The sequence below is a fragment of the Lissotriton helveticus genome, chromosome 4_1 (genome assembly GCF_964261635.1).
Source record: "Lissotriton helveticus chromosome 4_1, aLisHel1.1, whole genome shotgun sequence".
NCBI classification, from domain to species: domain Eukaryota; kingdom Metazoa; phylum Chordata; class Amphibia; order Caudata; family Salamandridae; genus Lissotriton; species Lissotriton helveticus.
Genome location: NC_136063.1, coordinates 1,096,543,046 through 1,096,568,953, shown reverse-complemented (window position 1 = coordinate 1,096,568,953; position 25,908 = coordinate 1,096,543,046). Strand labels below are relative to the sequence as shown.

The following is a 25,908-nucleotide window of genomic DNA, read 5'->3' as shown; positions in this document are numbered from 1 at the left end:
GGGAATATATCGCAAGGAATTGTCCCCAGAAAACATCTATTCCATAATCCATAGATGTAGGGTTTCTAAGGGGCCAAGTGCTGTACATGGGAGAGTGACCTGATGATTACAAACAAGACGTAACGGACACTTGGTAACTGCATTGATCAACTCAGGTTGTCATCACTTGGTCGTTTATAGCAAATGAGTTGTTCAGGGTCCCAAATGCCAAGAAGGTAGACACTGACTGTTCTAAGAACTATCGGCCCATCTCCCTGCTGCCTTTCCCCGCTAAGATAGTTGAGCGTTTGGTCAGTAACACTCTTTCCAACCATCTCGAACGCCATCTATTATTAGATGGGGACCAATTTGGTTTTCGGCCTGCCCATGGGACCGAAACAGCTCTCATCACCGCTTTGGACGAGCTTCAAAGGCGTGCAGTCAGAAGACAGGCAGCGTTCCTGATCCTACTTGATATGTCTGCCGCCTTTGACACGGTGAACCATAAGATCCTATTGCAGCGGTTATGGGAGGCAGGAGTGAGAGACACCGCACTGCTCTGGTTCCACTCTTTTTTGAAGGATAGGCAGCAGGCAGTCTCTATGCCACCTTTTCAGTCAGCCTTTTCCCTGGTATCACATGGAGTCCCTCGGGGCTCTGCTATCAGCCCTATTCTTTTTAATATTCATCTTAGACCTCTGATCTTTCTTATCAAAAGCTTCGGCATCAGGATTGTGAACTACGCCGACGACACGCAGATGATTCTCTCCCTGGAAGGCGAGGACTCTACTTCCTTGGAGGTTTTACATAATTGTCTGTGTGAAACGTCTAGGTGGCTGAAGGATAATTCCCTTCAGTTTAATGCAGGAAAGACGGAGGTGCTTTTCAGTGCTGGCACTAGGATTCCCCAACCATTTCCATCTAATTTTTGGCCCCCGGAAACCAGGGCTACTGTACGGCCGGTGGAATCTGTTCGCAATCTAGGGGTCATGTTGGATCAGCGGCTCAGCATGGAGACGCATGTTCAAAAAACGTCTGCCTGTTGCTTTGCCATCCTCCGTTCTCTAAGGAAAGTCCTGCCCCTCCTACCTACTTGTGCCCGCGCTCAAGTGGTTAGATGCACCATCCTTAGCAGGCTGGACTATTGTAACGCCCTCCTGCTCGGGTCTCCTGAGTTCCTGCTGGACAGGTTCCAGAGGGTCCAATCAGCTGCTGCTAAATTGGCCCTGGGGCTTCCGAGAAGTTCTCATGGAGCATCCGCACTAGCAAAGCTGCATTGGCTTCCTATAAGGCAGAGGATCCATTTTAAGGTCCTCTGTAAAGTGTTTAGGGCTCTCCATGGAGCTGGCCCAGCTCCTTTGCAATCTAAATTCGCCTGGTATACCCCTACTAGACAGCTTCGATCCTCTGATGCTAAATTGGTAGTTGTTCCCAGATTTATGAAGGTTAGAGCCGGTGGCAGATCCTTCGAAGTGACTGCCTCCAGACTATGGAACACTCTTCCCATCGAGATTAGGCATATTAGTGAACTCCTCCCGTTCAGAAGGAGGATTAAAACTTGGCTATTCCCCTGCTAGTCCGCTTCTTCCGGTCTCTGTTATCTCTTAGCGCCAGGATGCCTGCAATGGTGATAGCCGCGCTTTATAAATGTTTAAAATAAATAATAAATCACCTGTGTTCATGGGGAGACCATACATAGACATTCAATGGATAATCACGTAAAGACAATGGAAGTAGGGGTCATACCAAATCTATCTGAAGATGCTATTATTGGCACCGACCATCCCTATATTTTCTCAACTCTTATTCAATAACGCACAAGACAATCCAGAAGTCAGTTGGTTAAAGGAAGCTCCTAATCAGGATGAGGATATAGTTGGGAGTAAGATAAAAGAAAGGAAACAATGTCAGAAAAACACCTTGATAAACGAGAGTTTGGTCTGAGCCACCAGAATAAAAAACTGTCTTTACTTTCTCCGACAGTGAACTACAGTGATTCCCAACATAGCTTCAGGGCACCTCATCAATAGGATAACAATTTAGCACCTCATCAAGAGGATAACAATTTAGCACAGGCTTGGGTACAAGCGACCACGGAGGTCCAGAGTCCCCTATTTTTTGTGAAAAGGGGTTTGTTACATTGAGCACTGAAAATCGGAGCGGAAAGAAAGGTACAGTTGTTGATACCCTTAACATTTAGGGAACAGGTATCGATACTTGCCCACTGTCAAGTAGGTGGTAAACATAGCAAGAGGGAAAAGACTGGAACTACCTTCTGAGATGGTTTATTGGCCGAAGGTCTATTCCGACATTCGTAACTTCTCTGTGTCATATGCCCGTTGTCAATTGGTGAGCCCTCCCTAAAGACCAGAAGGCCCCATTGTGACCCCTGCCTATCATCAACTTCACGTTTAAATGGGTAGGAATGGACCTGGTGGGACCTTTATTAACGTAATTTAAAGGGTACTAGTATATACTGATTCTAGTAGATTGAGCCACCACGTACTGGGAAGCCATACCACTCACTAGTATGGCCACTTTCGTAGTGGCACAACTATGGTGGAGTTCTTTTCCAGGGTGGGGTTCCAAACAGAGATACTGACTGATCAAGGCACACCCTTTATGTCTTTTCTTATGACTCAACCATGTAAAGTCCTGGGAACACACTAAGGGCCAGATGTAGGTAATTCCATTTTACCGACTCTAAAATACCGAATCATACCGACAAATTTTTAAGATTCGGTAATTACCGATTCGGTAAATACCAATTCGGTAATTGCCATTCATTCCTATGGGCCTGGAGGCCCATAGGAATGAATGCCAATTACCGAATCGGTATTTACCGATTCGGTAAAAGGGGGAAACATTGAAGAGTGGCAGGGTGTCACTTTGACACCCTGTTGCACCCCTCAATTGTGTATGGGTGCACATGTTGCAGACATACATGCCCTAAGGGCATGTATGTCTGCAACATGGCACTGTTGGAAAAGCAAAAAAAATGCTTTTTCCAAGGTTTTCATTATTTACCACCAACTTGTAGTTGGTGGTAAATAACGAATCCTTAAAGCCCTGTGGCACTGTTACAGTGCTACCTACATTTCAAAATGCAGATTCTGTAATTTTACCGAATCAGTATATTTACCGAACCTGTAAAATTACGATTCGGTAAAATTACCGAATCTGTATTTTGAAATGCCCTACATCTCAGTAGCCAAACACCTGTCGGTAACGGCCGAAAATCGGTATTTCCGTCCGTTACCGACCGGTATTTGGATACCTACATCTGGCCCTAAATCTGAACATCAGTATACCACCCCCAGACTGATGATCTGGTGGAGCGATAAAATCACACCATCAAGACCATTCTGAAGACGCTCTGGTGGAAATCAGGCCGGGATTGGGATAGGAAACTCCCTCCGGTCTTGTTCGCCATTAGATGTCACATACAATCCACTACCAGGTTTCCCCATCTGTCTTAGTCTTTGGGAGACAACCCTGCACATAACTTATCTGAAAGAAACACGTTAGTTATAGATTCTTTACCTTAGAATTACCCCCAGGCGTCAGACTAGATACAGAAAGTTTTTTTTGTCCGCAGTACTTCTGCGCGCCGGAAGGTGGCATCATTCGGCTCCGCGTCCATCGTCAGCGTCATGGTCGCCGGGGAAGCTACTTAGACGCCACCCTCGTGCGCTGACGTCAGTTCTTTCTTTTTCCGCGCCAGTCAGCGCAGATCGGGAAGAAGTTTTTCTCGACTTTTGTTGACGTTTTGTTTCGAGTCTCCGACTCTTGAATTGGTGCACGAGGGATGCCTGATTTTAAGGCCTGCGGTTCCTGTAACCGACTGATGTCAGTGACTGATGCGCACCGCGTGTGCCTCTTTTGCCTGGAGCGTGACCACGACACCAAGTCTTGCTCCGACTGTCAGTTGTTGACACCGAAGGCTTTGCAGGAGCGATCCCGAAAGCTGCTTGAACGCCGACAGTCGGCTCCACGCCGTTCGAGGTCCCGGTCAAGAGGTAGGTCAAGGGAACGGTCGCGGAGCCACCACCATTCCGGTTCAAAATCATCAAAGTCTTCGCACTCTGGGTCAGGTAAGTTGAAGCATAAGAAAAAGTTGAAGAAGCATTGTCGCTCTTTGACTTCTCCTTGTCAGTCGGACGATCCAACGAGGCTCGCGGGTGGTGCCACTCCCGCGGCTCCGCGCGCCGAGCCCAAAGGGTCGACTCCTAGCTTCCCTCCCTTTCGGGACCTGGAGCAACCCTCGCCCAGCTTCGTACGTTCTACGAAGCAATTCATGCCATCTTTGGGCGGACTGCCCCCGCTGGCGCGCCTTTGGGCACTGTGGTCTCGGTTGGGGGGCCTAGGTCATCGCTGCCGGCGGATCTGGACTTGGCACCGCTGGCCCCCCTTGGATCCAGGCCTGGATCCGGATCGGCGCCGGTTGACCTTGTTACACCTCCACTGGCACCGCTTCCTAAGGCACCATTACCACGTTCGGCGCCTGTCTGTTCCCCTGCCGGCGTCGACCCTAGCCTCCTTCCTGACATGGACACTAAGCTGAACCGGTGTCGTCCGACGCCAGATCCGGCGCTGTGTGGGGTTTTCATGCCCCTGTTCACTCCTGGGGGTCTCTTTCCAACAACAGTGGCACCCAGAGGATAAAGAGGAGGACTGGGATGGGTCAGGTGACCCTTTAACTGACCAGCTAGATACTGAGCAGGACTGGAGAGAAGATCTGGAGGATGCCAGTGGCCTTTACACTTCACCCAACCATGGCATGTTGTCTCCTCCTACCGTGGCTATGGAGGAGGGAGTGTCATACCCTGTGATGTTGCGTAGGGCGGCCGAGGCTCTCAACCTTGAGCTTCCTACGGTGGCAGTCAGAAATAACCTCCTGACTGAGGTGCTTCAACCGGCGGTGAGCTCTTCGGAGCCCCTGCTGCCGTTTAATGAGGCCCTCACCGATGTCCTTTTGGGCACGTGGTTCAGGCCCAACACAGGGGCTCCTGTGGACAGGATGAACGCCCGACGCCACTGTCCGGCTCCGGGCGACCCCACTTTCCTCTCCCAACACCCCACCCCAGAGAGCTTCGTGGTCCAAGCCTCCACCTCCAAAAGCGCCGTCCCTACCGCTCCACCGGAAAGGGAATCCAAGAAGCTGGACCATCTTGGCAAGAATATCTTCTCTTCCGCCAGCTTAGGACTGCAGTCCGTAAACACTGCATGTCTCTTGGGCTGTTATTCGCACTCAGTGTGGGATACGGTCGCGCAAGTGCTGCCTCAGTGTCCGGAGGCCCGGGTAAGTGCTCTCCAAGCCTGTTGCCGCCGGGAGAGATGCAGCAAAGTTTACAATCCGTTGTGGGCTGGACACCGTCGACTCTCTTGGCAGGACCATTTCAACGTCAGTAGCGCTTCTTTGCTACGCCTGGATGAGGTCCACTGGCTTTTCAGGGGATGTTCAGAACACCTTGATGGACATGCCTTTTGATGGCCGTCGCCTTTTTGGCGACAAAGCAGACAACGCCCTAGAGCGCTTCAAGGACTCACGGGCTACAGCCAAGTCCTTGGGCCTCTCCTCACGTCCAGCGCAGTCTGCTATTCCCCCCATTCCGTGGCTACGAAAGGAGTGTCCCGCTACATCCCACCCAGGGCCGCAGTAAGTTACCCAACCTTCGCACGGCCAGGGACATGGAAACAATCAATCAATCAATCAATTTCTTTATTCGGATACAGGGAAATATCCATAAAAGTACAGAATAAAAAGTCAAGACAGTACATACACTAATATAATATTAAAAAGTAGGTCCGCAAACGCAATGGACATATTAATATAAATACAAAATAGATTATATACAAGGTACAGTAATCAATTCATCAAAACAATCCTATAACAATCATAGACATAACATTTAGCGTGTATGTTAGTTCTGGTAAGAGACATATAACCAAAGCTTTCTTACGCTATATTCATAGTGGCACGGGAACGAACTGCCAGTCTCAAAAAAGTACTGACTCGGAGTGTTAAGTTGTGCCCATTGAGCATAACAATCTCCCTATATGCTTCCCTAAAATCAGTGATATCATGAGACTTAAAATAGGGGATCAAAAACTGCTTACTATATACTTGATAAAAATCACAGAAAAATAGAAAATGTAACATTGATTGCCTCCCACTATTACCACAAGGGCAAATCGTTTGCTCAAGATTAGAACTAGAACCCAAGGGAAAGCAAAGTAGATATTTTAAGGTGCGAGCCCTAAGGCGAAAGAGCAGACTTCGTTCCCAGCGAGTAATCGCCCTTGTGAGATAGATTGCTGGGGATTTTGTGAGGGAGCCATCGGCACCTAGCATGTTTATATAACGGGCAACCGAGGGCTTCAGATTTTCACGCTCACGTCTTAGGTTACCATAGTATGCATACAAGTTCCCCTGAACGATCTTTTTATTAGTACTTGCCATATTTCCTGGGTCTGTAAAAAGATGTGACAAATTTACAATACTCAGGCTGGTCTTCACAGCCGCCAACCAAGGTATGTCCCCTCCCTTGTTGCAATTAAGGCAATCGACTATAATATCTCTGGTTAGCGTTGCTGCCGGGTTTTGACAAACTTTCATCCAGAGGATCACTGGGTGAGTCCTGATATAATCCTTAATGAAGGTTATTTTTAACTCATGATGGCAAACAAATGAGGAAGAACTTATCGGTGCCCCCAAGACCTTCCGGCACATCCAATTCTCTTCTGTCTGAATGTTCTTACAGTTTACATAGCCCCAAATTTCTGCTCCATATGTTGCAGTGGGTAGGCACTGAGTTTTATATATTTTCAACAGAGGGAGCACTACCTCAGTTCTTCTTGGCTGTGGTATGCACAAAATAGAATTGTTAGCTTTTACGAATTTGCTCCTATGTGCCAGGTGAGCGGCCCAGGAGCCAGTATTCGAAAATACCAATCCCAGATATGGAAAAGTGCGTGTGCATATTAATTTTTCGGTGCCACAATGAATTACGTTCAAAGAATGTTTATTAGGTCTGCAGCCCATTAAAAATGATTTTTTTAAATTTGTGCAAAGATCTAGCATTTTCATAAAATCTACGAAGCCCCCGACTAAAGTGCGCAGTGCATTAGGTGTGCGGCCCATTAGTACCGCGTCATCTGCGTATAACAGAGCGGGTAACATTTTGCCATTAATCATTGGGACATCCTTAGTTAGTTTGGACAGGTCATTGTTCGACTCATTGATATATAAAATGAAAAGCAGAGGGGCCAGGACGCATCCCTGCCTGACCCCTCTGCCAATCAAGATGTTCCCTGATACTGCCCCGTCCCTACTAATCCTTACCCCGGCACCCAAGTCCCTGTGTAGATAAGCCAGAAAATGTACTTGAGCATCATCCAACCCATACTTTAAAAGACATTGCCAAAGACGCGATCTGTTCACAAAATCGAATGCTGAGGTGAGATCCATGAAAGCCAGGTAGACTGGGGACTGGCGAGCAATGGTGTATTTGCCTATTATCACATTTAAATTAAGGCAATGCTCTACAGTTCCCAGTCCACTTCTGAACCCCAACTGGCATTTATCCAAAATACACTCATCCTCAGCCCAAGTCCTGATCTTATTAAATAACACTCTCCCAAGTATCTTCAAGGTGTTGTCGATCAATGATATCGGTCTATAGCAGCTGGGGTTGGACCTATCTCCTTTTTTAAAAATGGGGACTATAATGCTAGATGACCATGTGCTGGGGATATGGGAATCTGTTAAATTATTAAAAACATTAAGCAATAGCGGAGCCCAAAATTCTAGTCTATGCTTAATAAGGTCAATGTAAAGCCCATCTGGACCCGGAGCCTTATTACCTAAGCTTTGATAGATCGCATCCTCGACTTCAGTTAAGGATATCTGGACTCGTGTAGCGGCATTGAGATCAATATGGAATTCACCCTGAACTGGAGCTATATATATTTTGGAAAAATGAGCCACCCAAGCTTCACTTGTTATGTTACAGCTCAAAGGAGTTATATTGTGACCCATACATTTCATATTTGGAAACAACCAGCGAGGTTTTGGGGGCCAGCGGGGAGGCCAGTGAGGTGGGGTAAGAGTGAACTCACAAAAAGGGGTGGGTAGGATCGCCTGATAACCTTTTTAGTCAGTTTATTTGTCTCTCTGCTTTCTCCTTTCCTGGGAGAACTGTGATTAGTACATCTTTTTCTTTGAAGAGTGCTTATTTTAATACTAGGATACATCTTTCTATAACAGCATTTAATCCTACCAGAAATAATGGTCTCTAATTTGTCTAATAATTGATAGTGAATTCTCAATATGACATTTAAGGGTCTAGATTTGTGACTTTTCAGTAAATAGATTTAAGATAAAAGGCAATGCAAACTCACCATTTCTTGCAAAACATAGAAATCCAAATACAGATTATAATGAAAATGATACATAAAATATAGCGAAGTTGTCCAAAATCATTCAACCATCCAAATAACCAATCCCACCACCCCTTGTCCATGTTGTGTTTCACTCCCTTGACTAACTCATGTAGTGCATTAGGATGCGAATGGATAGATGTGGAATGGCCAGACAAATTGAAACAGCACAACTTCGAAATCTGCACAGCCAAGATTTTGTTTTAAAAGCAAGTGAACAATAGCAGCTCTATTTTGTAAAGTGGCCTTTCTTGTTCTCTGAACATCTAAAAGCAATTCAGCTAAAGCACTTTAAGTTACAATTATATTTTTCACTATTGAACATGCACACCTGTTAATTATAGTATTATATATAGTTAACTCAGGAACACCTACTATGGATGTAGCTAGACTAATATATTCAGTTTTGGATAACAAGATAATTTCCGAATCATAGTCTTTAGGCAATTATAATGCATCTTTAGCATGGCAAGAATGTAAAGTTGAATGCAAAGGAAGCATCATAATTCCTAATTGTGTTAAAGCACATGGTCAACCTGTCAAGTTTGATGGAATGTAGGTGTATGATCTATTGCCAAATGAAAGGAGCCACCCCTTGGGTAATTTAACACTCCTAAAGTGACTAGCAACAAACACTGTGTTTACATGTCATATTGTTATTTACAGTGGTTCACATACTATCGATCCATAACTGACACAAGGTACTTTGCTCTCTGTAAATGTTAGTCATACAACCATCAAGCGTTAGCTGTTTGCACTTGTCTATTTTAGCAGGACCACATGTGAGATTGAAACAGGTATCACCATCAGAAATATTGAATGTTATGATATAGTGTAGCGTAGTTCCTATATTTCCAATAGGCTCTGCGCATTGGAATAACATATCCAGTAGATGTGACGTAGGACTGAGGTCTACTAGGTCTCTATCGAATATATTAGACTTAATTGTGAGTGCCAGCTAGCTCAGAGGTCACTAGAAACGTTCTTGAATTCACAAGAAGGGATTAGTCTCTGACAACCGCATAAACATGACAACTTTGTTTCCCCAAGATAAAACTGATCATCAGAGTCGTGGAAACAATAGATAGATATTTCACCTAGTCAATCGTGCATGCTTCGTTTCACCAGAGGTGCAGACAAAATAGAAAGACAGGCGTTTTCAATAAAAGGATTTATTGAACAGTCTTCTTTCTCAAGCATAAGAAATGAACTGCTACAATTGTAAAACTGGTTGCAAAATATAATGCATAAAGTAAAAAGAGTAGAATAAAATAATACTGTAAGAGCATTGTATGGGTCCTAGTCCATAAATAAATACATATATAAATAACAGAGGCTTAAAGTACTCAACTGGTGCTTCTAAAATACGCCTACCCCGGTGTACCTAACCTAATCTTAGTACGAGGGAAGAAGTAAGTGAGGTGTAGAATAAATAGATTATTCTTTTGCCAAGAATCTGTCCAAGAGTTCTCTTAGGGTCTAATCAGCTCCGTACCTTAATTTGGAATGAAGAAGGTCAGGCTCAGGACTCGATTTCCCAACAACCCCCAAGGGTAGCTTGGAAACACTGAAGCTGGATTTCTCTGCAGGAGAAAAGACAGTGTCTCTCTCAGTGCGTCTGCTGGAGGGTCGGCTTCCTTCGGCACTTGCAGTAGCAGGGCGCGTTGGGCAAGTAGATAGTCTAACTGCTCCAAACCACTGTGTTTTTGCTATGGCAAGTGTGGGCATATTTATACCTTGAAGTTGCCGAGTTTGACCTAAAGGGGGACATAATAACGTCATGAAAGACTCTCAGTTCTTTGAAAACACCATGAGTTCTTGGACAAGTCAGTATTCGAGCAGGGGGAAGTCCCTAGTCGTTGAAGCTGAGTTTTCCAAGAAATCGTTGTAGATTTTCGGAACTAGTGGAAGTAGCCCTGCTGTATTTGGACTGCATGAGCTATGTCTAAATATGGTTATGATTCTTATGCCTATATAAGGACATAGTGATTTATACCTATATAAGGGCATGAATCGGGAAATTTACAATAGTGTCCTAAAATGGTTCACAACACCCACTCCACATTATCATGTTCATCTAAAATCAATTACTTAAAACATATAAGTTAGAGCATGTGTTTTTACAATCCCACCCAAAAATACATCAAATGTATTTAAAAAATGGTCGTACACAAAAATGAGAATTTGTACAGTATGCATTTAAAAGCAATGATTTCATTGTAAGCATATGATATGATATTAGCAATGCTAACCAAATTAATCACGAAATTTACATTTTATGAAATGGCTCTAGATACAGAAAAGAAAGAAGTCGAGACCATCCCATAGCAGAATATACAAGCTATTTTGGTTTGTGCATTAGGTCAATATTGCTTCTAGGAAGTAGTCAAAGAATTCGTGTTCTCTAAGAATAGTTCTACGTTATGCAGATCTCTTTGTGCCAAAGTTTAGTTCGTTTTGGAAAAAAGTCAAATTAAATCGAAGTGAAATAGAGTTCCAAACTTGGAAGCTTTTGTTTTGAAAAAGTGAAGGTCGAATTTCATAGTTCGAAAGAACGCTGTGTACTTATTTCAAAAGTTATTCTCGGTGTCAGGAGAAGACATTACATCATCAAGGCTGGCAAAGAAATCGTCTACCACAGTAGATGAAAGTTCAACCACTTCATTAAGATGGTCAATTGTACACAGATGTGAAGCATCGCCGTCAGCGTCAGCCGCATTAGCAATGTTCATTGCAGATGGTACCTGTGTCCCTGTTGGTCCGCGTATCTCGACCTCCAGTTGGATTTGCCGGTGATATCTCAATGAATGCCGTCATCAGGATTGCTAGCCGTTGGGGGCAACACAACACATGAGCCTTTACTGGACCCAGTAATGCGTCAACATCCGTTGGAAATGCCGATGGTAGTGTTAGACAGATATCTAACACGCATTCCTCTCCACAAAGCAGGCATCGTAGAACAGGTAAGATACAATCTTGAGTGGTCTGAATGACAGGAACCATGTGGTATTCAGATCTCTCAAACGGGCCAGGCCAAGGATCTGTGTTATTCTGTCATGATACCGCATGACCCGGAGCGCATTCTCCATGCTGACTTGGGTATCGCTGGTGGCCGGATTTGCCATAACTGAGCAGGAGGAATAAAAATAAGATCCCTGCTACGAGTCCCAAAATGAGAGGAAGGCTGCCAAACACAGAGTGTACGAAGTTCGGAAAAACGCCCAGGACTGCTTCAAAGGGTGCTAACAGTCCCGAAAAAATCGTCTTAAGTACATGTACAATACCGCTGGAATCAGACATGTTAAAGATACGACCTAACATTTCTGCGAAATGTGCTGGGCAGTTTGTTGATAATAATGCATGTATCTCTGCAGAAGTCCTTGCAACTTGCAGATCATACGTCTCTCTGGACGAGGTCAGTGGCACAGTTTTTTTCAAAAGAATGGCTTTCATTGTGCTTAAAGTATCAATTCGTATAGAAGAGATGTTCAGTGAAGGCCATAGTGGTGACTCCCCATCTGTCTTGGTTTTAGGAAACAATACTTGCATACAACAAGTGACCCTGGCTGACACACTAACGAGATAGTCTATTCCTGGCATTATTCCACAACAGCTGTGATCATTTAACATAATGTAGCTACCATTCGAAAGCTGCATAAAAATTGGATCTATCATCGCTGTGGGCGAACCTTGCAGGTGGCAAGAAAGGTTATTGGAAGAACCCTCGCAGGCTCCGTGTAAATGAATACCTTGACATAACAGTGTACCACTTAGTAAGTTTTTACACTTTTTACCACTAAGAAATACCTCCTTTCCCCCACTCCAACATTTGTGTGTGTATGGTAAATCCCAGGTCGACTTAATGTATTCTTTACCCAACCTTTCATACAGGACTGCTGGTATGTGTTTTAAGCAATACTGAAACTGGAAAGTCGTCACTGGTATTGTGATGGTGCCATGTATTATCCATTCAACCGATGGTTTCTCAGAAACGGTCAAAGGTAATCTCTCCAGTTTTTCTATGCTCAGCACCGTTAGTCTACTCCCCTCTGTGCCAATGAGATTTGTTTATCTGTAAGGTTAAACACAGTAAACAATGACGTCGTGTTGATTAAACGCCAAGGCACATAGCCAGAACGAAGGTTTTGCAACGTCCAGCCTAACAGAATTATAGAACGTAATTGAGACTGGCCATGTTGCAACATTAGCAAGTCCTGTTCCATTATGTCAGTGGCAGAGGATACAATGCTGTCCAAAGAATATATTCTGGACGACAGAGTTGTTAATCCATTGTCAACTACGGAGAGTGCTTTCTCTAAATTAATATGATCAATTTCTCGTATTCTTTCAGCTGTTTCCATTTGCGTGACTTTCCATGCTTCATTGTATGCAGAGTGTATACCAGCGTATATGAAACGTTTATGACGTGGATTACGAGGTCCCAGTAAGAATTCTCGTAAATCAACGCCATCTTTAAGCAAAGATAAGTGTTGTTTTATTTCTGGAAGTGTGGATCTCTGCAGCCAATCAAGGCATAGTTTTCCTACACTACAAGTTGTTATTATCCCTGGATGTTGTCTTTGGATATATCTTGGATCTGGCCGAGTTACTGTGAACCCTTGTGTCTTCTTCAGGAATCTATCTTGACAGTTATTTGTGTCTGTGGGCCAGATTAACCATTTTTTCCATTCAGGATGTGTTCTGTTTTGTAGAAAAATATAATTTACGTCTACCTCCTCACCTGAAGTTAAATTACTATCAGGTGTGGGCTTAGGTATGGACGGTTTGTTTAAATCTTTTATCTTAGCCAGGCCAAGGCAAGATGTCTGTTGAACAGTTTAATTTAAGAACGTATTTGTTCTGGGATGATGCAGGCTCTGAACAATGCTTCTAAGGGCCCGATGTAGGTCACCAAATACCGGTCGGTAACGGCCGAATTCGGCCGTTACCGACCGGTATTTGGTGATTGAGATGTAGGGGCCATTATTTTACAGAATCAGTAAATTTACCTAATCGGTAAATTTACCGATTCTGTAAAATACCGAATCGGTAATTTTACCGATTCGGTGAATCCCAGATGTAGGTAGCACTGTTTACAGTGCCACAGGCCTTCAGAATTCGGTATTTTATCACCCAATACAATTGGGTGGTAAAATACTGAATTCAGGTGTACATGCACATCTGTGCATGTACACCTGTGCCATGTGACACACAGACATGCCCTTAGGGCATGTATGTGTGCCACATGACACACAAGCCTGGAATTGGGGTGCTACAGGGTGTCAAAGTGACACCCCGTTCACCCTTGCAGGATTCGGTATTTATACCGATTCGGTATTTCCCATGGATTCCTATGGGCTTCAAGGCCCATAGGAATCAATGGGAAATAGCGATTCGGTATTTACCGATTCGGTAAATACCGAATCGTACAGATTCGGTAATTTATTACCTACATCTGCCTGCTTCAGACTTACCGACTCTTAAATACCGAATCGGTATGATTCGGTATTTAAGAGTCGGTAAATCGGAATTACCTACATCGGGCCCTAAACCTTGTACCAGCCTGTCTTTTGTGCCCCAAACAGTTTTTGTCTCAATGTTGTCTTTCCAAAAGTCAAAGCCTATGGTGGACAACTGAGCATAAAAGGCCGCAGAATAAATTTGTTTAGTATTTGTCACCATACTTTTCATGCCTGTTTTATTCATATTTTTAAAGTAAAAACTTTCTGGGTTTGTAACATTAAAACCTGTAAAATATGGAAATGTTCTAATAAATGTTTTAGATCTACCTTTTGGAGGTGTTGGGCAATGTTCCCATTGAATATATGTTAAAACATTTCTAGGGTTTGCAGATTTATGCAAGTAATGATGACCAAAATGATTTAAACAATACATGTCTTCATAATTTGATGAACCTTCTAAGTATTCATGTTTTGTAAATTTAGCTGACATGTCTAAGTCTGCTATCATGTTATTAACAGTTTCAAAGTCCCAATCATCAGAGAATGTGCTGGGTGAAACGAAATCACTCAAGGAAACCTTAAATTGGTGTGGAATTTTCAGCAGCTCGACAGGGCCATAAATGTCATAATCAGTTGTATCCCAAGCTATTCCACCAGGTAGAGGAACCGCTGTGATGTTCGCTGATGACCGGTCTCGTTCACGATGAGATGATTTGTGTGGCTTCAGAAGCAAGTTGATGTTCTTACTTGCTGTGTCCATTTTAATGTGTTTTCCATGTATCAGCTTTCCCAAACTTAAAACAAGAATGAGCCATAGCAGGAGATAAAATACACCTAATCCAATCCAAAATTCAACCCATAGTGAAACTAGATATGTTTTTGCTAGCTCTTGACCAAGTTCCGTTAAATTTTCCTTGAAAGTTGTATTTGCTGGCGTAGTTTCAGGTTCACTGGGATCCTCAGAAAAGTTGATAAAATAGCCAGAGGCAGTTCTGTCAATAGTTGGTATTGCATCCGGATTCTTTGAAATCGCTTGAGTTGCTTGTTCCCTTGACATGTTTGTATAGTCAGATGCTACATCATTGTAGACGGGAGTGTCTTGATGAACTGTTTGGATTTCAAGAGGCACAATTTCCATGCCTTTGATGCATAGTCCTTCTTTTCTTACTTTAGAGTCTTCAAAGGTGATGAGTCTTTCAGTTTGAACCTCTTGGATAGTCGCAAGATTTGGTCGTCTGCTACATCTTGGGGTGCCCACTGGGCCTACTACTTATTATCGGCCACATGGTGTGGTTTTACCAGGTCAATTGATACAGACCGGTTCTCCTTTCTTCCAGCAAGGGGCGGCAGTAGCACTGTTCTTGTTTCGTGGATTGCTATTACAGGTACTGGTTTTCTGTAAGAAGGCCCAAATTCCTTCTTGTCCGCTATTTACTCCCTGACCAGATCCCCAATCTTTGGAATCCAGACAGGTATTGCTGAGACAGGTGGTTTTCTTCAGTGGTCGTTGGCTTTTCACTGGTGTTGCTTAGACTTCTTCTTGTTTCATTTAAGTCCTGCAAAACAGCCAAACGATCTTTGATGTCAAATGGTTTTTGTTCCACCACTGAAGTGTGACGATCGAGGTCTTCAACCAACATTCTAGTACCAAAAAGGAGTTCATATGGAGTGATTCCACCCAGAGAATTCCTTGGCAGGTTATTAGATGTTTGACCCACCCAACACCCGACCTAATACCCTAGCTGTTATAGATTGCTTTATGCCACGGGTTTTTCTCTCCACAACCGCATTTCCCTCCGGATGGAATGGACTCGAAAATCACAATGTAACGCCCAAGCTGGCCATGACCTCCTTGTAAGCCCTCGAGCTAAATGCAGGACCCTGGTCAGAATTTAGTGTGCCGATTGCGTATGTGCCGATAAAGACTCGCAAATCTTTTATAACATTTCGGGAGTCAGCCGAGCGCTGAGGCCACATCCAAATGAATCTTGAGCATGAATCCACTGCGACCATGATATATTTATATTTGCCATCAGTGGTCCAGGTAAACACACGCTAGTGGTTTATCTGAAATCAGAAGGGGTGTCTGCGCCGGGCGTTTCACTGTTGAAACTTTCATTTTCTGGCAGATTTCACATTCTAAAACATAGTTTCTGGTTTGTTTCCTCATGCGTGGCCACCAGTATCGTTATTTTAATAATGACTGTGGCGGAAACACCTGCATGTGCAGAGGCAAGCCCTTCATGTGCTGCTAAGATTAGTCCTAACCTGTGTTCCATATTTGGGAGTGCTGTATCCCCCACTCCAGGGATTTGAGCAAATGGAACATTATTTGCATCAGTTATATATGAGTACTTGAGTGGATAGCCTTTTGGTAGTGTTTTACCACTGTCTTTTATTGAAGCAATGACTACTTGCAATATTTCGCGGTCTATTTCCGTTTTCGAACGAGTAATTGCAGCGACGGAAGCCGTTTGCACAGCTGCCTTCGCGGCTTCATCACCCAATGAATTCCCTTCAACGTGAACGCCATCACGCTGATGACTCAGTGTATGGATCACGTGAGTCTTTTGTAGTTCTTTCTGCAAAAGAACTACTTGTTCCCAAAGCATTTTATGCTTGATTGTGCCACCTTTTGCTTCTTTAAAACCATTTTGAACCCAGTTCTGCAGATATTCATTGTAAGACTGGACGCAGTAATACGAATTGCACACTATAAGTGTGGGGAATTTGCGATCGGTATTTTCAAGCGCCATCTTGAAAGCCTGTAGTTCAGCTTGCTGAGCTGTACAGTCTCCTAGAGATTGAGTTTTTGTGACCATAGGTCTGAATTTACCATCGTTCCAGCGACCTTTAACAATCGTGCACGCTGCACTATAAGCTTGTTTACCCCCAATTGCGGGATGTGCTGATCAGTCTGTATATATTATACAGCCGTAATATTCTAGAGGTAGAATTTCAGTAGGCAGAGGACATTCTTGTTCGTATTAATGGAAATTCTTGTGTTTTCAAGTAAGGGACAAAAACGTATTCAACGCCTGTTGCAGCAAGGGAATTAACCCATTGTATCCATCTCGGATGTAGAGCTTTTGCATTTGGAATGCTTGCCTTTGTCACTGCCTCTAAGGCAGGTACAGGTGTAACGACTTTAAAGCGTTTACCCTGTGCGAGGGCTCTCTCCTTTGCTTCTGCAGTTTGAACCGCTGTCAGAATTTTTTCTGTTGAAGTGAATTTCATTACAGCTTGTGTGTACAAGTGTGATTTGTAAGCTATTGGTACCTTTTCACCTTCATTAAAGGTTAGGTGGGTGAATCCGCATCTCCCTGGGATGATTCGGATTACAAGGTTGCGTACATTGTCGCCAACATATCTGTTTGTACTGAACGCAAAATTTCTGTGTGTTTTTGAGTCCAACTTGTATGTTTGAAATCCGGTTTGATTAGTTTGTAGAGAGGTTTAACCCTTTATGCGTAATTCAGAATGTAAGTTCTTCCGAAGTTTAAGAATCCTAGAATTGACTGTAAGTTTTTCAGCGTTTTTGGAGGTTGGAGCAGCGCACATTTTTCTAAAAAGTTGTCTGCTAGGCTTTTGCCTTCACTTGAAAGTTCGTATCCCAAGAATAGGACGTTGAGGTGGGCAATTCTTGATTTTTTAAAGTTGAATTTATACCCTTCAGAGGCGAATCCAAGTATTATGTGTTCACCATGTTCAAGTGCCTGTCCAAATCATCTTCTGTAAGATAGATGTCATCGACATAATATAATGCCTCATCATCATATGTTTGTAGTAACTCTGTTACTCTGGCTGAAAATAACCCTGGACTATTCTTGAATCCTAGGGGAGACGGCAAAATCGACTCTGTGTCCCCATTATTGAGAAAGCGGTCAAATACCTGCTTTCTGGTGCGAAATTTTGACAGAAGAAACCGTTTGAAATGTCTTATGTTGTTTTGTATTTTTTGCGAACGATGTTATTCATTAGTGCTGCACTGTGTGCATTTTATACTGCAAAAGTTTTGCAACAAGAGTTTAAATGTCTGTAATCCAAAACTAGACAATATGATTCGTCTGGTTTAGAGACAGGAAACAAAGGATTGTTCATGGACGAGGTGCATGTTTCAATCACCCCCTGGTATTCAAGTTGATCTAAGATCTCCCTGACTTGTTTTTAGCTACCTGCTTTACTGGGTACTGCCTCTGAGCAGTAGGTTGAGTTTTTAACTGGATTTTATGGTGAGGAAAGTCCTCATCCCATCCCACATGATTTTTATATAATGCTGGAGCCTGGGCCACAGCCCATTTTCTGGCATAGGTGTATTTTTTATGAATCGGAATATGATTTGAGGAGGCTGGCATAATGATCTCTTCGCCATGTGGGCACTCCCTGACAAATTCATGTGGCCAGTCTTTTTCAGCCAGAAGGAGGACATAACCCTTATATAATTTTTCCTAAAAGAGTGCTTTTATTTTTCTAGTTATGTCCCACCCTTTCAGGAGTGTTACTTCATATAACTTATGAGGTACACTAACCATGGTGTCGGCAGTTTCAACCTGAATGCATTCATTCAGATCCACTGCCTCCAGATGATCTTTCAGGATCCTGCGAGCTATGGTGAGCATCTTCGGAGGGGTCAGGATCCGTGAGGGATACTGGAACAATTAACTCAGGGCATGCTTAAAGACACAGCTGTAGATGGCAAAAAGTGATCTGGTGATTGATGAACAGGGTTGTGAGAATCTGCTAGCCCGAGTGGTCATACACAAGGTGGGATACTGTAGATTTGTTAAGAGTGGTCGCATCTTGTCTGTTCAGTAGGTGGGCTGGATAAATGGGGCCGTGCCCTATGTGTAACCTCCTGTTTAGACCTTTAGGTGCTCTTTCACTTGGAGCCCACTGTTTCAGTTCACTGTTGTATTAAAGATGTTACTGTTTCTGTCTTGTTCTGTATATGCTGGACATTTGATGGCTTCCTCAATATTTGAGCAACGCTGTTGATGAGAGGTACAGGCTTGAGTGAAAAAACCTTGTATTGTGTACAACCAACCAGATAACTTTTTTTTTTATAATCATTTACTGATTTTGTGAAAAACAAGGTGAATACATGGTACGAACAGCACATCATGAGTCTCAGCACCACAACATGTGACATATTGTAAGCAAACACATTTGTGACGTTATACATTTTCATTTGTACTCCAACAGCCCGGGAATAGTCTTAGGGAAACAAGGGTGATAATCAATTTGGTAAGTCTAGCCATTTACCTCACACCCTGCGATGCTTGGCCGGACAGCCCCTGTCTTCATATAGAGGGAGTTCCTGCCTAGCACACCAATCCACCCACCTGCGCCATTGAGAGACCTTGGGTGGAGAGGGATTTTTCCAAGCCATTGCTATATTGCGCTTGGCTACTACCAGGGCGGTGCCAAGGAACGTCTTGTCTGCTCTCGACCCGTCTAACCCATCTGTGACGCCCAGTAATATATTTAGTGGGTTATGTGGGACCTCCCACCCCAGTACCTCTGTGAGCTCAGTTACCAGGGTATTCCAGTATAAAGTTATAAGTGGGCAGGACCATACCATGTGGAAGAAGTCTGCATGTTCGATCCCACACCTTGTACAAGAGGGACTCGAGGTGAGGCCTGCCTTGTATAGGCGGTTAGGAGTGAGGTAGGAGGCATGGAGATAGTAAAGCTGAACCAGGCGAAGCCTGACTGAGGTTTTGATACTTCTGGGGACCGTCAGAGCATCCCTCCTCCTCCAGAGGGCCCAGCCAAACCTCCCATCTGGCTCTCAACAAGTCAAGGGATGCTGGACCGTTGTTGGTCAGAGAGCAGTATATACGTGAGACCCCTCCCCTGCGAAGTTTACTCTTTGTGACCTGAGCTTCAAGGGGACTGTGTTCTGGAAGGGATGTGCCAGTTTGTATGTGTGTGCCTAGGGCATGACGGAGTTGCAAGTACCTGTAAAACTAGAATGAATGAAATGAGTGTTTGAGTTGCAGATCTGCAAATGAGCGGATATGATCACTGACCCACACGTCTCCAAGCAGGATGATACAGATGAGGTCCCAACTCCTAAAACCCTCTAGGCAGCTCACCTCCCTCAACCATGTGCCGACGAACCAGAGAACTTATGTGTTCATGCTTGGTGTTGTATTTCTTTGTAAGTTGTCACCCCCTGTGAAGGCATGATGGAACCGAAGACATTTACATGGTGTCCTGATCTATATTTGTGCAGTGTTGTGAAAAATTTTAATAAACATATTTATAAAAAATAAACAAGTGGAGTAAGAAATGCAAGCTGGACGTACTGAAAACACTACCTGAAGTTTCAAATCTTTTTCTACAGCATCTTCAATGGACATAAAGTAATTGTAATATTAATTAATGGGTGCAAGCAATTGTTACACAATTACTTTTCAGACATAGCTTATATGGAAGCAAATGCGTATTGCCTTTGAAATATTTAAACCTCATTTTTTGTGTTTAAATTGTATAATATATACCAGAAACTGCTTATAAATTAAAAAATGTCAAACCCAGGAAAGTGTTGGAGATGCTCTGCGGTTGGTTCCCTTACTCGTTTAATGGCCTCTTCAACTAAAGTAGAGCATTGCATGGGGGCAACCTATTTAGCTGTATCGGACATTTTGGCAGAATAAAACTGATTGCAGGAGTACCTTCCATGTTCAACAGCTTTATGAATAGTTGTGCTAATGATTGCAACATTATTATTACACTTTGGAAAGTGGATAAAGGTTTGAGGTGTGGATTTTAACTGAACTATATATTGTAAGATTACCCTTTCAGTTAATGTTTTGACAAATATTGTCTTTTTTAAAAACCATTTCCCTCAGGTCCCCCACTATGGCTGGTGGGTTGTTTGCTGTAAGTAAGAGGTACTTCGAGTACCTCGGTTCTTACGACACTGGAATGGAAGTATGGGGAGGAGAAAATCTTGAATTCTCATTTAGGGTAAGTCGTTCATTCAAGGACCTACTTTAATATTCCATTCCTAATGATTTAAACATTAATTCTAGACGTTAAAATCTGCACTAATATAAAATGTTAAATGTTACATTTTTCTCAAGATTAGCAATCTATTTATAATCGCTGTCTGCCCATTTTCCCAGTGATGTTTTGTAATGTTTTTGCACCATGGCTAACTTGTTTGTTATAAACAGTCAATGCTTACGTACCCGTGCTTCCTTTTTGGCAGATTTGAATAAATGATTTTGGTAATTCTTCTGAATTTAAGAATCCCCTGTAAACCAAGCCTTTTCTGTTGCATTATTAGTATTTTGATGCTTTAAAAGGTCAGGTAAGAACAAACCGTACCGTTAAATTAGGCAGACAATTTGGAAAACAGAACGAAACATACCACACATTCTGGCATACAAGAGGGCATTTTTTAGGGCGCCCATCAGTACCCCTCACCAGAGTACATCAGCTGAGTATTGCCCATCTTAAGGAGTTTCTCTTCCTACCATTACATGTTAACAGTACCACACCTCGATATTCGTAGAGAAAAGTACATTTAAGAATTAGAGTCTCCATAAAGATAATTGTATCCTTTGCATGTGCAGTTCCTTGGTAGAGTGTGTGGTACAATGTTAGGGTGTTTTTGTTAGAGACTGTCACCATGTTTTTATCTGCAGTTCTCTAGTATGTGAATAAAGTTTTCCTATAAGACGGAACATTTACATTTGATATCCTTGAGGAACCCTCACCTCATTTCCTGCATGTTTTTTGTTCACTTTTGCTGTTTTCAACTTTAATTAATGGTGCTGTTTTCTGGTTAAGGTATGCCCATCTGCACATATGTTATGTTTACGGACTCGGCTGGGTGCTGCTCAGCTGTACGTGCGTGCCCACATGGTGGAACACCTAAGAGTGAGATTTTGAGGGCAAATAGTAGGAGAGCACCAATTACCCATTAGTTTGGGGTATATTTTAAGAGGCTTTGAATTAGCAAAAAGGAGAAAAATGACATCATTTTAAGTACTTTTTAAGTCAAACAAATAAATTCAATTCAATACAAAAAAGTCTTTATTGCGATTATTCATCTTAAAAGACAGAACAATCAGTATATTAAAATTAAATACAACCACATATATACCATACCAAGACCTAAGACTGGTTGACAAGTTTCTCAGTAAGGTTTAAAAAAATAAATACCTATATTTACATATTAAAACAGTTCCTAATACACGATTCAATATGTCCTACGCACAAGACTTTGAACACATCATAAAAACCCATAGAAATACATAATTCCACGTAGTTCGTTCGATAACCCAAGGGGAAGTATTTTAGCTATTAGGGCCCCCCATTTTTCATCCGCAACACCCATGCCCAACTCAGGAACTTAGCTACTCCTATTACTGCGATCTCATTGTAGCCAGATTTCAAACAAATCATAAGTGTTAGTGTGGAAAGTTGACATGCAGGTTACCGTTTCAGAAACATCAAAAAATGTATTAAACACAGGCAAACAGAAGTTGTCATGGCTGGCCGACAGATGAGGTAGTGCGAATTGAATGGGGCAGATTGATCTTTTCTCTGGGAAAAGAGTGGAAGACTGTATTTGATTTGTACTTAATATTTATGATAATTTACCAGTAATGTATTTTTTAGGATTTATAGATCAATGAATTTATAATTATTGCAATTGCCAACAATAATAACGTGTCTCAACAGGAACACATCAAAAATCATATTGAACTACAAATTAATCCTTGTGAAGCCGTATGTGTGTGTGTATGCATCTTCAATTGAAGATTTCCTTTTTCTCTTGAAGTAATGTTGTATTTGGGTGTTTGTCAGCCTAGCAAAGAGGTTGTATTATGTTCAGACTCTAACTAAAGAGATACACATTGCAAAAAGATGAGGTGGGGTTTCTTTCACAAAGTTGTTAAATTGGCCCCTAAATTGCAAGGGTAAGAAGCCCAGAATGAATTGCCAAATACAAATTATTGTTATCTGGTGACACCTTATAAAATAGTTGTGATGAAAGGAGGACTAAGGCAGGGGACACACATTTCACTAGAATATTGTCTGTTTTGTACGGCCTACACACCAGTAGCATTGCAAGACATCCACAGTGTAAAGACACTATGGATAGTGCAAAGTATTTCAAGGCAGATGTCTTGGCATATGGTTGGTATAACAATAAAAATGACTAGCATAGAGCTGGGAAGAGGACGTACTGCCTAAATACAAGTTATGAGCTCCTAGTTTAATCTACATGGTACATGACATATCAGACAGACAAAAAGATGAACCCTACTGCCAAATATGTTCTAAGTTCAGCTGAAGAAAAAATTCCTTACGTTTTTTTGGAAGAGGTATGCTAATTTTTTCGGGTTATTAGAGTTTTAAAGTACAGCAATACAATAAAACATTTAAATAAACAATATGTTTATCCATGTCTAAAAACCTCTGGAATACCACACAGAATGCAATTGTATTAAGCGTCATGCTCTCAATTGTCAGTCTCAGTGATCGACTAGTATGTAAATGTGAATACAGTTCATTAAGTAAGTGTATGCAGTGTGTCCTACATCAAGCACCATCTCTGTATCGCACCCACCCACCCGAACCCAGGTGTGTTTCGGGGGGCACTCTTGTGCCTTGTATACTGGTTTTTCAAGTATGCTTATAACTCCATTATGCTCTCCATCCTGCTTCAGTTGAGGGATTAGGTTGCTGCCATATGCGATGAAGATGTTTAAACTGGATCACTCGAATTGAGCTGAAATCTTGGCTTTATGAGGGGTCATCGGTGCTATCCAAAGTCATTGAGTTGGCCAAATTATGTTCCAATTACCTTTTTAAGTTTGGGAATTAGGGTTTTAAAGACTAGTATTCTATATATTGTGACTTCACCATGCTCCGTTTCACAGGATATTATCTATTTAGCACCCAAAGAGTTGCATACAGCAAGGTTCAAAGTCTCTGGCAAATATGGACTGAGTTCATGTCTGAGCTAAAGATATCTGAAGATTGGAACTCCCTAGGCCAAATTCACATTGCAAATAGTCAAATGAATTCAGGTCACCGGTGTTAATATGTCCTAAAGCTGTACTTTTTAGAGAGTCCCTACTTCTGTATGCCTCAAGAGTGCTTGTAAGAAATTGTCCCTCTTCGCATTGTTACTCCCTACTTTTAGCTTTGTTTCTGATGCACTGTCTCTCGGTGCCTGTGTTCTTTCCCCAAACTGTACCTTTGTCTCCATAATTGTCACATTTCTGCACAGAAGTTCCTTGTAAAAGGTACCACTGGTACCAAGGGCCTTGGGCTGCAGCATGTATTGTGCCACTCCCAGAGACCCTTCACCAAGCACATACCCACTACCATTGCAAACTGTGTGTTTTGGTGCAGCTAAAACTGAAGAGTCGACATGGCGCACATCCCTCTGTGCCATACGTACAAACCCCTGCCTGTGGCATAGGTAAGTCATCCCTCTAGCAGGCCTCACAGCTCTAAAGCAGGGTGCACTATACCACAGGCGAGGGCATAGCTGCATGAGTAATATGCCCCTACAGTGTCTAAGTCCATGCTTAGATATTGTAAGTGCAGTGAGGCCATATTGAGTACGTGGGCTGGGAGTTTGTCATTACGAACTCCATAGCTCCATGATGGCTTTTCTGAACGCTAGGAAGTTTGATATCACTCTTCTCAGCATGATAAACACATACTGATGCTGGTGTTGGATTAATTGTAAAATGCACTCAGAGAGAATCTTATAGATGCCCCCTGAAAAATGACTAATTAATTATTTGGTGTGCAGCAGCCTGCCGCTCTCCGACACGTTTCTGACCCCCTGAGGTGGGAGCCTTTAGCTCTCAAGGGTTAGAAACAAAGCCTGCTTGGGTTGGAGGTGTTTCTCACCTACCCCCAAGCAGGAACAGCATTCAGGGCGGTGAGCCTCAAAGGCTTCCTGTCCTTTGTTATGCTAGTCAGGGTCTCTCCAGCTAGTGCAGATGCCCGCCCACTGACCATGTCCCACTGTTGGCGGCAAGGTCGGCTGGAAAATTAATAAGCAGGAGAGGTGTATCCCATCCAAGCCAGAACCATCCTAAGGTGCCCCGCGCTGAAGTGCCCCCCTCCTTAGGAAATCCTCCATGTTGGATAGAAGGATTTTAGCCAAATGGGTTAGGGGATGCCCCCTCCCCAAAGTGAAGGGACACACATTGGGTGTAATCAATCTAAAGGTAAGTAGCCCTTTGGCTACTACCTGCACATGCCTGTAACACACCTATATTGAGTATTTAGGGGCACCCCTGAACCTGGATCCTCAGATTCCTGGAGACCTAAAGAAGAAGGACCAAAGAGCCATGCAGCAGTGAAGACCCCAGAGGACAACTGACTTAGCCTCAGCCCTACCGTCCTGTCCTCAGCTTTCGAAGAAGTGGCTCGTCCTGCAGGCCCAGCGACCTCCACAACCCTGGGATGACTGCTTGCCTTCCCTAAGGACCAAGAGCTCCTGATGACCGCGCCCTGTTCATTAAGAAACCAATACCACCAAAGACACCCTTGCCTTCTGGATCCACTAGTCCAGGCCACTCTGCACCCAGTGCCCGTAGCCCGAGTCTGAGTAGCCCACCGGTCCAGAGAAGTCTCCCCAGCGATCCTGACCTCAAACATCTGTGGCTGCCCTCTCCTGAAGTCTATGAAGACGCCTGCAGCCTCTACACGAAGGGTGCCCCTGACCGCTCTGGTGATTTTCCGACTTTGAAAGGCCCACCCGCCTCATCAGCCCCCAACCTTGGGGAGCCCAGCTGATGATGCCCAAGTGTCCACCGACATCCCAACCTACCTGCCCAGTCCTTGGTCACCTTTGTCCAGCCTCCTTGTCTGAGCCTGCAGCCTCTGTATGAAACGAGTACCTCCAGCCCCTTGCATAAGGCTCCCAATGCTGTCTTTGCACCCTGCACCCAGCCACCCGTATGCCGTTGGTGGTGTATTACTGGTGCTGCCTTGTGGCCCACCATGTGCTTGCCTAATCCCCTAGAGCCTGTGC

The 25,908-nt window shown here is 43.3% G+C and overlaps 1 protein-coding gene across 1 annotated transcript in view; it reads left to right on the top strand.

The window, feature by feature from the left end:
• GALNT12 (polypeptide N-acetylgalactosaminyltransferase 12) overlaps nt 1–25,908 on the top strand; it is a 1,011,450-nt gene that overhangs the window by 507,333 nt on the left and 478,209 nt on the right. Inside the window, exon 5 of the mRNA XM_078687689.1 lies at nt 20,741–20,858. Within this exon, the coding sequence (XP_078543815.1) occupies nt 20,741–20,858 (118 nt within the window). The remainder of the gene's footprint in view (nt 1–20,740; nt 20,859–25,908) is intronic.